This window comes from Heterodontus francisci, chromosome 7 (genome assembly GCF_036365525.1).
Source record: "Heterodontus francisci isolate sHetFra1 chromosome 7, sHetFra1.hap1, whole genome shotgun sequence".
In the NCBI taxonomy this organism is placed as follows: Eukaryota; Metazoa; Chordata; class Chondrichthyes; order Heterodontiformes; family Heterodontidae; genus Heterodontus; species Heterodontus francisci.
Genome location: NC_090377.1, coordinates 120,159,832 through 120,174,351, shown reverse-complemented (window position 1 = coordinate 120,174,351; position 14,520 = coordinate 120,159,832). Strand labels below are relative to the sequence as shown.

The 14,520-nt window shown below is 41.7% G+C and overlaps 1 protein-coding gene across 1 annotated transcript in view; it reads right to left on the bottom strand.

Moving 5' to 3' along the window:
• Nucleotides 1-475: 475 nt before the first annotated feature.
• Nucleotides 476-14,520, bottom strand: part of LOC137372283 (protein mono-ADP-ribosyltransferase PARP12-like) — a 49,517-nt gene continuing 35,472 nt past the window's right edge. Inside the window, exon 12 of the mRNA XM_068036042.1 lies at nt 476-6,825. Within this exon, the coding sequence (XP_067892143.1) occupies nt 6,509-6,825 (317 nt within the window). The 3' untranslated portion in view covers nt 476-6,508. The remainder of the gene's footprint in view (nt 6,826-14,520) is intronic.

The following is a 14,520-nucleotide window of genomic DNA, read 5'->3' as shown; positions in this document are numbered from 1 at the left end:
TAGCTGGGGGCAGAAGGGGGGGGGGGGTGGCGGCGGCTGGGTAGCAGAGGTCTCATCAGCCATGTGTCCGGGGGGGTAGCCCTTGTCCCTGAACTGCCATCTTCTGGCGTTGATGGACGATTGGATGGAGGGAGGGAGTTGGGGAGCGATGAGTGTCGCTGGATGAAGGCACGGTGACAGCTACCTGTGAAACTGGCATGATCCTTCTCCAGGAAAAGCCACGCTGTAGAAGCATAGTTGTTCTCTCTCCCTTATGTCCCACACCTGTAACACCACTTATCGCCACTTCAACCTTCCTTCATAAACAACCCTAACCCTTTCGCTTTCATATCACATTCCCACAGATCCTGAGATCAAAAACATTGATATACTTCATTATTCTATAAACGGAAAGTTTTCTAAACCTCCTGTATAAAAACTACATTCACGTTTCGGCAGAAATTGACTCAACTCAATGGATTACATTCTGGTCAGTTTTATTCTGACATATCCAAGGATGATAGTGTACAACATATACTAACTTTAGATAAACATTGCATTGAAAATAGGAATGGGGGAGGTCATTCAGCCCCTCGTGGCTGCTCTACATCTTAACTCCATCCACTGGGCTTGGCTCTACATCCCTTAATGCCCTTGGCTAGCATATCAAATCTCAGATTAAAAATTAAAAAAGATCGAGCTGGCATCTACTGTTTTTGGGGGCTAGACTCCCCTGCCAGAGGAAATAGTTTCTCGCAGTCTACACTACCAAATCCTTCAATCCTCTTAAACATCTCAATGAGATCACCTTTAATCTTCATACACGAGGGAATACAAGCCTTGACTATGCAACTTGTCCTCATCATTTAACCCTTTTAGATCTGGTATAATACTGAGTAACTTACATTTCTGAATGAAATATTTGTATTAAATGCACAGTATCAGGGCAGTTTTCCGATCTGCACAGGTGATGAGCAAGGATTCCTCTTCCCCACTGCATATTTTTACAATTCCCCATCTCTGTAGCATAGTTTCTCCATTTTGTTTTTAAACTGAAAATGTTGGACGAGCATTTGGAGTACGACATAGGATTAAGACAACTGGAAGAAAAAGAACATATGAACTTACGAAGTAGGAGTCGGCCATTCGGCCCCTTCAAGCCTGCTCCTCCGTTAATAAGATCATGGCTGATCTGATCGTAGCCTCAACTCCTCTTTTTTGCTTACCCCCAATATCCTTTGACTCCCTTGTTAATCGAGAATTTATCTATCTCTGTCTTACAAATATTTAATGACCCTATCTCCACCGCTCTCTGGGGAAGCAAGTTCCAAAGACTCACGACCCTCTAAGAGAAAAACTTTCTCCTCTTCTTCATCTTAAATGGGTGACCCCTTAATTTTAAACTATGTCCCCTAGTTCTAGTCTCTCTCACAGGGGAAACATCTTTTCAGCGTCCATCCTGTCAAGTCCCCTTGGGATCTTATATGTTGCAATAAGATCACCTCTCATTCTTCTCAAATCCAATGGGTATAGGCCCAACCTGTCCAACCTTTCTCCATAAGATAACAACCCCCATTTCAGGTATCAGTCAAATGAACCTTCTCTGACCTGCCTCTAATGCACTTATATCCCTTCTTAAATAAAGAGAAAAAAAACTGTACACAGTACTCCAGATGTGGTCTCATCAATACCCTATAAACTGTAGCAAAGCATCCCTACTTTTGTATTCCATTCCCCTTGCATTAAACAACAACATTCCATTTGCCTTGCTAATCACTTCTGTATCTACATACCAACCTGTTTGTGATTTATGTATCAGGACACCCAGATCCCTCTGTACCTCAGAGTTCTGCAATCTCTCAATTTAAATAATATGCTGCTTTACTATTCTTCCTGCCAAAGTGGTTAAGTTCATTTTTCCCCACATAATACTCCATTTGCCAAATGTTTTCCCACTCACTTAACCTATCTATATCCCTTTGCAGATCCTTATGTCCTTTTCACAACTTACTTTCCTACGTATCTTTGTGTCTTTAGCATATTTAGCAACCATACATTCAGTCCCTTCATCCAAGTCATTGATATAAATTGTAAATAGTTGAGGTCCCAGCACTGATCCCTGTGGCATACCACACGTTACATCTTGCCAACTCTCTGTTTCCTGTTAGTTAAGCAATCCTCTATCCATGCTAATATGTTAGCCCCAACACCATAAGCTTTTATTTTGCTTAGTAACCTTTGATGTGGCACCTTGTCAAATGCCTTCAAGAAATCTAAGTATAGCACATCCACAGGTTCCCCTTTATCCACGTCGTCAAAGAACTCCAATAAATTAGTCAAACATGATTTCCCTTTCATAAAACCATGTTGACTCTACCTGATTGCATTGAGATTTTCTAAGTGCCCTGCTATAACCTCCTTAATAATAGATTCCAGCATTTTCCCAAGACAGATGTTAAGCCTGTAGTTTCCTGCTTTCTGAATCCCTCCTTTCTTGAATAGAGGAGTCACATTTGCTTGTGTTTATATAGCGCCTTTCACAACCTCAGGATGTCCCAAAGCGCTTCACAGTCAATGAAGTATTTTTTGAAGTGTAGTCACTGTTATAATGAAGGAAATGCAGCAGCCAATTTGTGAACAGCAAGCTCCCAGACACAGCAATGTGATCATGAACAGATAATGTTTTAGTGATGTTGATTGAGGGATAAATATTGGTCAGGACACCAGGATAACTCCCCTGCTCCTCTTCAAAATAGTGCCGTGGGATCTTTTACGCCCACCTGAGAGGGTGGATGGGGCTTCGATTTAACATCTCATCCAAAAGAGGGCACCTCTGACAGTGTAGCACTCCCTCTGGGTATTGTGCTCAAGCCTCTGCAGTGGGACTCAAACCCATAATCTTCCGACGCAGAGGTGAGCGTGCTACCACTGCTCTGATCCCTTAAAACAAATCAATAACATAACCAGCTCAGCCGAGGCCTCCTAACCAGCATCTTGCCCTTAAAAGAAACACCAATAAGCTCGCCATTAATCGGAGATGCCTCACTCACCTCTTCGAAGCAGCAGCTCAGAGAGACGGGAAGGGGCAGAGAGGTGGCCTGAAGATGTCAGGAGAGTGAATTGGAAATGAGAGGGAGGAAGAAAGAGGTCTGATGATATGGCAACGCGAATTGGAGCAGGATGTAGAAAGTGGGCATATACAAAGACAATATGGCGGAAATCTAACCCTCCAGCTTCTGCAAAAATTCAATTGGTTAGTTTCATATTTCAGAACAAGATTCTCAGTCTGAATGGACATAGGTCACAGAGCAAAACTGTCCACAGTTTGGTAATATATTGTCAATCTCTCAGAGAAAGGTTGTGAAGTTGACAGATGTCCATTTTGCACTTGTTCAGTAGAGGGTGAGTTTTGGTTTTTGGGCATATTCCGAGGGCAGAGTAAAGGGATCTCCTCTCCAGGATTGCCCTTACATTGGAACACATGACACTTACTGGCAAAAAGCGGAAAGTGTTGAAGCATTCACGATCATTGGTGAGACAAGTGGTGGCATTTTCACCTTTGAATGACAAGCTTATGGCTTTAAGCTCCACTCCAGGACTTGTGCACATAGGAGGTAATGTTAAGGTCATTTTAATTATCTCGCCCAGTGACAAACTGCTGGGCACAGATGGAAAACAAAATCAGGCAGGGTGTAAAACAGGCAGTTTTCTCTCTAAACTAGAGAGACAGTGTTGCATTGCTGGAGGTGCCATCTTTTGGATAAGCTATTAAATTGAAGCCCCCATGCCCTCTTAGGTAGTTGTAAAAAGTCCTGCTGTGCTATTCCTGCCTAACATTGAGCCCTGAGTCAAAGACCACCACCAAAAACAGAGTAACAGGTCATCTATTTCAATTGCTCTCTGTGGGACCTTGCTGTGCACAAATTGTCCATTGCATTTACCCATAACACTTCAAAAAGTCATTAATTGACTCAAGTACTTTGGGATGTTATAAGGGCATGAAAGGCACCAAATGCATTCTTCTGTGGTGAAAGAAATGACTAAAATGTTAGAATTAACACAATGGTGATGCAGCAGATTTGTTTTTACATTCTATTGTCCATTTTGGTCTAATAACAAGGCAATGTCTTGGTTCCATTAACTGGTGTGGTTAGTCAGCTCTATCATGCTCCATGTTGTTTCCTCTGATTAGATTCTGTTCCAGACAAGTACAGAGATTAGCTGTACGATTGATAAAACACACATCTCCTTGATGCTACTGTTTTGTCGATGAGCCTCCAGCATCTACTGTGGTGCTTAAATGTTCAATGGAATGGCCCAGAATTGGAAACCTATATTCGTGAAGGGAGTGAAAGAACTGAGATATGTAGGGGTTCAAATATATAATTCCTTAAAATGAGACTGCATGTGGATAAAGCAATAAGGAGGTCAATAGCATTTCTGGATTTTATAAATAGGGGCATAGGGTACAACAGCAAAGGGATTTTGATAACTTTGTACAACACAATTGTTAGATCATAGTCTGCAGTTTTGAGCTCTTCATTATAAAAGAGACACCAAAGCCACAGAGAGGGAACAGCATAGATTCATCAAGGATGATACCAAGGATGGAAACTCTGGCTATGAGAAGACACTTGAAATATTAGGGACATTTCCACTGGAACAGAAAGGGCAAAAAGGAGATTTGATAGAGTTTTTAAAAAATGAATTCTTCTGGTTGAAGGCCCAGTGGCATGGGGTGGGTCATCAATTTAACATTGTGACTAAGAGAGTGAAAGGCAAGATTAGGAGAAACTTCTTCACAACGAGAGTAATAACAATTTGGAATGCTTTATCACAGGGAGCATTTACGGCAGAGACCACTGCTTCTCTTAAGAAATGAACATATGAAGCAGGTAAAGACACTGGACTATGGGGAGAGATCAGGGCAGTGGGATTTGTCTTTCCTTACTCTAGCAAAGAACTAGCACAGAGAGGATGGGCCAAATGGTGGCTTTCTGCGATATAAAAGCTCTGTGGTTCTAATTGATAAATAATAATTCGATCCTTTGAAATGAATCGGCAAAAAATTGGCCGAACCCTCCAATCCAAATCTAACAAGATGATAAAGCAGCAGACAGCCTGTAGTACAGTGGGACTGCAAATCAAAACCACCAGTGAAAAATATTTGCATTAGTTCTACACCTCTCTGAGATCTCTGTGTTCCTCTAATTCTGGCCTTTTCCGCATCCCTGATTTTAATCACTCCACCACTGGCGGCTGTGCCTTGGAATTCCCTCCCAAAACCTCTCCGCCTCTCTACTCCATAAGACACTCCTTAAAACAATACTCTTTGATCAAGCTTTTGGTCACCTGTCCTAATATCTCCTTATGTAGCTTGGTGTCAAATTTTGTGAGATAACATTTGTATGAAACATCTTGGGACATTTTACTATGGTATCTCAATGCAGATTGATATAGTAAAATCATCACAAGTTAAATACTCCATCATTCTAATATTTAGGAATGAGAGAAAAGACAATAAGCTCATTGATTCAGTCACGTTTTAGGCTTGAGGCACATCCTTTAACATAGAACCTGTATGTTCTTACACTATTCAGGTTATTTTGTGAGGTCCTAATTCTCTAGCTCCTGCTTTCTGTTAGCAGAACTCTCAACCAACAGCACAGTCTTGCAAAATTATTCCTTATAATTGCACACGTTTACTGCAAGCTGTAGTCAGCTACTGTCCCGGTATAGCACCAAATAAAACCTGCAATTAGGTAGAATAATACAGCACAGAAGGCGGCTATTCAACCCATTGTGCCTGTGTTGGCTCTTTGAATGAGCTATCTAATTAATCCCACTTCCCATTTTAAGGCAGCAAATTCCAGATCATAACAACTCACTACATTAAAAAAATTCTCCATCTCCCCCCAGCTCTTTTGTCAATTATTTTAAATCTGTGCCCACTGGTTACTGATCCTACTGTCATGGGAAACAGCTTTTTTCCTTATTTAATCTAACAAAACCATTCATAATTTAACACCGTTATCAAGTTTCTTCTTATCCCTCTCTGCTCTGAGTTGAACAACCCCAGCTTCTCCAGTGTCTCCAGCGAACTAAAGTCCCTCATCCTCCTTGGTACCATTCCAGTAAATCTCCTCTGCACCCTCTCTAAGGCCTTGACATCCGTCCTAAAGTGTGGTGCCCAGAATTGAACTCAATATTGCAGCTGGAGCCTAACCGATGATTTATAAAGTTTAGTATAATATGGTCAAAATTAATTCAAAACATAATAGCAAGATCAATTCCATAGCAAACACAGCTATTATAACTGATTTGGTTGCTTATCACATGGTCACTGACAATAAAACAAATAACAATTTTGGTTGATTACCCTATTGGAATTGCTGGTTAACTATTAACTGTGCAGTACAATGATCCGTGATTGCATTGGGTAGGTGAACTGAGAAAGAACACCCAGATTAAGACATTGAATATATTAGTAGCAGCACAGGTGGTGCAGAAGCTTGGCACCAGCCTGGCATTACTTGGCAGATGCAGACCGCCCTGACATAATTTCCAGCATCCATTGGAAGAAGCCAACTTTGTTACTGTATTCAATGATGTACTCCGGGTAGATCTGATGCTTCTCAAATATGACAAAGATTGATGGGTTGGAGACGTCATCAGTGCAGCTGTCGTACAGGTTGGTATATGAGCCGTCTTTCGAAGGTGGCCGACAATAATTCGCCCTGCCTTTGAAAAATTGGCCAACCAGAACCCTTGCTAGAAACATAGTCTTGGTAGCTGATGTGGAGAAATATTTATCCGCGTAGGATGCGTCTCTGGCAAAGTAACTTCCTAATGGTGGAACAAAACATTTATTTAGTTTATATATATCCTCAAAAAAAAATGAACAATCTAAAATGAGTCTGTACCTTCCTTCACCATCCCCAAATCTGACCAGCCAATAGGAATATCACACCTTGCAATGGAGTGAAAGTCTCATCATTGGAACAGATTCCGATCACCATTCAACACTATCTTCTCAGTCTGGTCCCATTATTGGAATAACCAGGACTTTAAACATTAACAGATCAGACCTTACAATAACTGATCATTAGGATCGTAATTCAGTAAAAAGGGCCTCTTCTCAAGAGTTAGCAATGCCCTTAGCTATTCGCAATGTGTGGAAGATCAGGCAGGAGCGGATTTGTGTTTTTCTGATGGGCCCTCATGGTCTTGGTGGTCCCTCATCACAAGGACACACAGAATCTACCTTTAAATGTGAAAATCCTCTCCTCCCCTCCTATTTTTTTTTCACTTCTTCCCCCTCCTGCCCTACTTTGGATTCTTGAAGCTGATGAAGTGGACTGGGGTATAGTTCAGTGGGCAGCAGCATCGTTCCAGTACCATTCTTCCAATGGATTTTATTTATTTATTTAGAGATACAGCACTGAAACAGGCCCTTCGGTCCACCGAGTCTGTGCCGACCATCAACCACCCATTTATACTAATCCTACATTAATCCCATTACCCTCTCACATCCCCACCTTTCCCTCAATTCCCCTACCACCTACCTATACCAAGGGCAATTTATAATGGCCAATTTACCTATCAACCTGCAGGTCTTTGGCTGTGGGAGGAAATCGGAGCACCCGGCGAAAACCCACGCAGTCACAGGGAGAACTTGCAAACGCCGCACAGGCAGCACCCAGAATCAAACCCGGTTCGCTAGAGCTGTCAGGCTGTGGTGCTAACCACTGCGCCACTGTGCCGCCCGGATGTTGGAAATTATGTCAGGACGGTCTGCGTCTGCCATGTAATGCCAGAATGGTGCCATTTTTCTGCACTTTCAGTGCTGCTACTTATACATCCAATGTCTTAATCTGGGTGTTCTTACTTGGTTCACCTTATGCAACCACCTCATGTAATTCTGGATTACTACTTGAGCCACGAGTGAATTGACATAGGGTAAATAAGATTAGAGAATTGAATACGTGGTTCAAAGATTAGTGTGGGAGAAATGGGTTTCAATTCATGGGGTACTGGCACCAGTACCTGGGAAAGTGGGAGCTGTACTGTTGGGACAGTCTTCACCTGAACTTGCTGGAACCAGTGATCTGGCAAGTTGCATAACTAGGGTGGTAGAGAGGGCTTTAAATTAAATAATGGGTAGAGGGGGGAGGGATTATGTGAGGGGAGATGTGGTCAATTAATGAGAAAGGACAAATTAATTAAGCAGGCTAATGATAACCAGAGTGTGGCAGGAAGGGACAGAGCATATAAACTGAAGAGTGCATCAGCAGATAAGGTGAGAGTTTGCAAGAATGGTAAAAAGACAGAATTAAAGACTCTATCTGAATGCACGCAGCATTCGTAACAAAACGGGTGAATTGATAGCACAAACAGAAGTAAATATGTATGACCTGATAACCATTTCAGAGACTTGGTTGGAAGATGACCAAGGCTGGGACCTAATATTCAAGAGTATTTGACATTTCAGAAGGACAGGAAGCTAGGAAAAGGTGGTGGGATAGCTCTGTTAATTATGGATGACATCAGTACAGTAGTGAGAGATGACCTTAGTCCAGAAGATCAAGATGTAGAATCAGTATGGGTAGAGATAAGAAATAGCAAAGGAAAGAAGTCACTTTAGCTACACTGTAGGACAGAGTATACAGTAAGAAATAATGGGGCCTTGTAAGAAAGGTATTGCAATAATCATGGGTGATTTTAATCTTCATATAGATTAGACAAATAAGATTGGCATAGGTAGCCTGGAAGATGAGTTCCTAGAGTGTTTTCGGGACAATTTCTTAGAGCAGTGCCAACCAGGGAGCAGGTTAATTTAGACCTGGTGATGTGCAAAGAGACAAGATTAATTAATGACCTCAAAGTAAAGGAGCCTCTAGGCAACAGTGATCATAACATGATAGAATTTCACATTCAGTTTCAGGGTGAGAAATGTCGGTCTAAGACTAATGTCAAACTTAAATAAAGGCAATTACAAGAGTATGAGGACAGAGTTGGCTAAAGTGAACTGGGAAAATAGGTTAAAAGATAGGAGTGGCAGCCACTTAAGGAGATATTTCATAATTCTCAGCAAAAATGTATTTCATTGAGAAAGAAAGGCTCTATGAGAAGGATGCACCATCCATGGCTAACTAAGGAAGTTAAGGATTGTATCAAATTGAAAGAAAAAGCATACAATACTATCAAGATTAGTGTAGGTCAGAAGATTGGACAGATTTTAAAAAGCAGCAAAGAATGATTTAAAAAAGTGAGGGAAAAATTAGAGTATGAGAGAAAGTTAGCTAGAAATATAAAAACAGATGGTAAGAGTTTCTACAGATATTTAAAAAGGAAAAAAGAGTAAGTAAAGTGAGCGTTGGTCCTCTAGAGAGAGTGTCTGGGGAATTAATAATGGAAACAAGGAAATGGCAGAAGCGTCGAACAGGTATTTTGTGTTGGTCTTCACTGTAGAAGACACAATAACATCCCAAAGATATTTGAAAAACAAGAGGTAGAAGGGTGGGAGGAACTTTCACAATCACTAGGAAAGGTATTGAGAAAACTATTAGAACTAAAGGCTGACAAGTCCCCTAGACCTGATGGCCTGCATCCTAGCGTCTTAAAAGGAGTGGCTGCAGAGATAGTAGATGCATTGGTTGTGATCTCCCAAAATTTCCTAGATTCTGGAAAGGTCCCAGCGGATTGGAAAATCACAAATCTAACACCTTTATTCAAGAAAGGAGGGAGACAGAAAGCAGGAAACTTTAGGCCAGTTAGCCGAATATCGGTCATAGGGAAAATGCTAGAATCCATTGTGAAGGAGGTAATAGCAGGTCATTTAGAAAATCATAATACAATCAGGCAGAGTCAACATGGTTTTGAGAAAAGGAAATGGTGTTTGACTAATTTATTAAGAGTTCTTTGAGGAAGTAACAGCAAGGTGGATAAAATGTTAAAGGGGAACCTGTAGATGTGATGTACTTGGATTTCCAAAGGCATTTGATAAGCTGCCACATCAAAGGTTACTACACAAAATAAGTGCTCATGGTGTAGGGGGTAACATATTAGCATGGATAGAGGATTGGTTAGCCAGCAGGAAGCAGAGAAGGGATAAGGTGGTCATTTTCGGGTTGGCAAGTGGAGTGCCACAGGGATCAGTGCTGGGGCCTCAACTGTTTACAATCTATCTCAATGACTTGGATGAAGGAACTGAATCAAAGGTAGCTAAATTTTCTGATGTCACAAAGATAGATAGGAAAGTAAGCTGTCAAGACATTAAGAGTCTACAAAGGGATTGAGATAGGTAAAGTGAGTGGGCAAAAATTTGGCAGATGGAGTATAATGTGGGAAAATGTGAATGTATCCACTTTGGCAGGAAGAATAGAAAAGCAGTATATTGTTTGAATGGAGACTACAGAACTCTCTGGAACAGAGGGATCTAGGTGTCCTGGTACATGAATTACAAAAGGTTAGTATGCAGGTACAGCAAGTGATTAGGAAGGCAAATGGAATGTTGGCGTTTATTGCAAAGGGAATTGAGTATAAAAGTAGGGAAGCTTTACTGCAGCTGTACAGGACCTTGGTGAGACTGCATCAGGAGGAGTGTGTACGGTTCATAGAAAGTTTATGGCACAGAAAGAAGCCATTTGGCCCATTGTGTCTGCGCCGGCTGAAAAACGATCCACCTATTCTAATCCCACCTTCCAGCATTTGGTCCATAGCCCTGCAGATTATAGCACGAGAGGTGCATATCCAAACTTCTTTTGAATGAGTTGAGGGTTTCTGCCTCAAATACCCTATCAGGCAGTGAGTTCCAGACCCCCACCATCCTCTGGGTGAAAAAGTTTTTCCTCACCTACCCTCTAATTTTTCTACGAATCACTAAGTCTATGCTCCCTAGTCACTGATCTCTCTGCTAACGTGAATAGACCCTTCACCTCCACTCTATCCAGGCCCCTCAAAATTTTGTACATTTCAATCAGATCTCCCCTCAGTCTTCTCTGTTTCAAGGAGAACAACCCCAGCCTAGCCAATCTTTCCTCATAGCTGCATTTTTCCAGTCCTGGCAACATCCTCGTTAATCTCCTCTGTACCCTCTCTAGTGCAATTACACCCTTGCTGCAATGAGGTGCCCAGAACTGCACACAGTACTCATGAGTTATACAGTTCCAGCATAACCTCCCTGCTTTTATATTCTATACCTTGGTTAACAAAGGAAAGAATTCCATATGCCTTCTTAACCACCTTAACGACCTGTCCTGTTACCTTCAGGGATCCGTGGACATTCACTCCCTCACTTCCTCTACACTTCTCAGTATTTTCCCATTAATCTTGTACTCCTTTGCCTGTTTGACCTCCCCAAATGCATCACTACACACTTCTCCAGGTTGAATTCCATTTGCCACTTTTCTGCCCATCTGACCAGACCATCAATATCTTCCTGCAGCCTACAGCTATCCTCCTCGCGATCTACTACACAGCCAATCTTTGTGTCGTCTGCAAGCTTCTTGATCATGCCCCCTACATTTACGTCCAAGTCGTTAATATATACCACAAAAAGCAGGGGAGCCCTGTGAATGCCACTGGAAACAGCCCTCCAGTCGCTAAAACATCCATCAACAATTACCCTTTGTTTCCTGCCACTGAGCCAATTTTGTATACGCCTTGCTGCATTTGGTTTTGGTCTCCTTACTTCAGAAAGGATATAATTGCATCAGCAGTTCAGAGAAGGTTCACTTGACTGATTCCTGGGATGAAGGGGTTATCTTATAAGGAAAAGTTGAGCAGGTTGGCAGTGTCAAGCAGAACTCTGCTTCTCTTTCCACAGATGTTGCCAGACCTGCTGAGTGGTTCCAGCATTTCTTGTTTTTATTCCAATATATCCTTGTTAGGGTGTGGTGCCCAGAACTGCTCTTAGTATTCAGGTGTGGTCTAACTGGGGCTTTGTATAGCTGAAGCATGACTTCTACCCCCTTGTATTTTAGTTCTCTACATATAAATGCTAACATTCCATTAGCCTTTTTGATTATTTTCTGTACCTATTCATGACATTTTAATGATCTGGACTCCCAAGTCTCTTTGGACCTCTGCTGTTTAGAAAGTACCCTGTTTTATCCTTTTTAGGTCAAATTGAATGGCCTCATATTTGTTTATATTGAAATCCATTTGCCACAGTTTTGCCCATTCACTTGATCTATAAATATCTCTTAGCAATTTACATCTACACAGCTTACAATACCACTTATCTTTGTATTATCAGCAAATCTGGATATGTGGCTTTCTATCCCATCACCTAAGTCATTAATAAATACAATGAATAGTTGAGGCCTCAACACAGATCCTTGCAGGACACCACTAGTCACATCCTGCCAATTAGAGTGCCTCCCCATTATCCCTACTCGCTGTCTCCTTCCACTCAGCCAATTTCCTAACCATGTCAATAATTTGCCTTCAACTCCATGGGCTTCAATTTTAGCTAACAGTCTCTTTATGAGGGACTTTATCAAATGCCTTCTGGAAGCCCATATTAAAGACATCTATAGACATTCCCCTGTCTACTACTTTAATCACCTCTTCAAAAAATTCAATCAGGTTCATCAGGCATGACTCACCCTTTACAAATCCATTCTGGCTGTCTCTAATCAGCTGAAAATGTTCAAGCTGTTCAGTCACTCCATTCTTAATTATAGACTCGAGCAATTTCCCAACAACAGATGTTAGGCTAACCAGTCTGTCATTCCCTGGTTCCCTCTCTCATCATTCTTAAATAGCAGAATGACCTGTGAAATCTAAAGGAACGGTTCCTGAATCAAGACAACTTTGGAAGATTATATTTGGAGCATCTGCAATGTCTTGTTGCCTCAACAGGGCCAACCCTGTTCTGAACCTGCACCTCCCTACAAGATGTGATTGAAGTGTGGAGTAAACTGTCCAGATGCTTCTCCCCAACTCTTAGGTGTTGGAGTGCTCCAACTCGCGCTGCAGCTCAATAACTCTGAGCCGGAGAGATTCGAGATGGAGACATCTAGTAGATACCTGTTTGCTTGGGACAGTCTCACTATTCACAAACTCCCACATACTGCAGTCCAGACAGACAACCTGCTCTGCCATATCATAGTCTCGGTTATTTATATTATTTATATCTAGTTTTTAGTTTGTTGTAAGTTTTTTTCTTTTTCTACACACTAACTTGCACTAAGCAATAAAACACGACTAAATTCTAAATACTGCCTCAAGCTTATACAAATCACTACAAGTGTTGGATCCCCACTCTCATCAAATTCCCAATATTCTCACTCTATTTATAATGCACTCTTTTCACGACCACTCTGTATGACCAGCACATAGAGAGATTAGAGGTGTAGATACTGGAGTATTGATCTCCTGAGAGCAAGAGAAGTTAAGGGGAATTTTGGTAGAGGCATTCAAAATCATGAAGGGTTTGACAAAGGAGTTAAGGACAAACTGCTTCCACTGGCAGAAGAGTCGGTAAACAGAGGACACAGATTTCAGACAACTGGCAGAAGAACCAGAGGCCAGATGAGGAGAATTTTTTCTAAACGCAACAAGTCATGATGACCTGGAATGCACGGTCTGAAAGGGCGGTGGAAGCAGATTCAATAATAACTTGCAAAAGGGAATTGGATAAATACTTGAGAGAGAGAAATCTGAAGGGCAATGGGGAAGCAACAAAGGAATGGGATTGTTTGGGTAGCTCTTTCAAAGAGCTGCCACATGCATAACGGGCCGAATGGCCTCTTTCATCACTGTATTATTCTATGATTCTAATTGTCACATCCCCATGGCATCCTGGCTAAAAAGCGTTCATGCACAGATCAAACAGTAGAACAGTGTCTAGTACATTTATCATAAGTAGGAATCATTAAAATCCAATTTTGTTTCTCGCCAATAAACTCTCGACCTTGTTTCTGGTAGTAAATCATTAAAGAGCTTTGGAACATCCTGAGCTCATGAAAGTTGCTATATAAATGCAAATTCTTTCTTTAACTGATTCAAATTAACTAGACCCATTAGCTCAGCTTGGCACAAGTGCCTAGAATATCAGCTGCCAGACATATTGGGCTGAAATTTATACCAAATCAGCGGCGGGCAAAAACAATGGGTGGGCCGCATGTCATGGAGCCGCTACGGCGGCTCATTTAAATAGCTGGGGCAGCCCGCCGATCATGTGGAGCCTGGCTGTCCCCAGCAATGGCGTCAGTTGCCTGTACGCAGGCATTGATGCCATTTTTAAAAGGGCTTTGAGCCCGACGGTTCAATTTAAATATTTAAAGAAACACTTAATTTTTAAAAATACATTAATTTTGCCCCTCTCTCATCCCCCCCAATAAACATAAAATTAATTACTTGCCCTCTCCCCCAAAACCTTGACCACCTAACTTTCCCCCCCAAAAGTTCATAAACTTTAACCGAAACCCTTCCCACCATCCCCTACACTAATGATGTTTCTTTGACCCCTTTCCCCATCACCCCCACCCCGCACTGAGAAACCTACCTCCTCACCATTCCCAACCAGTCTTC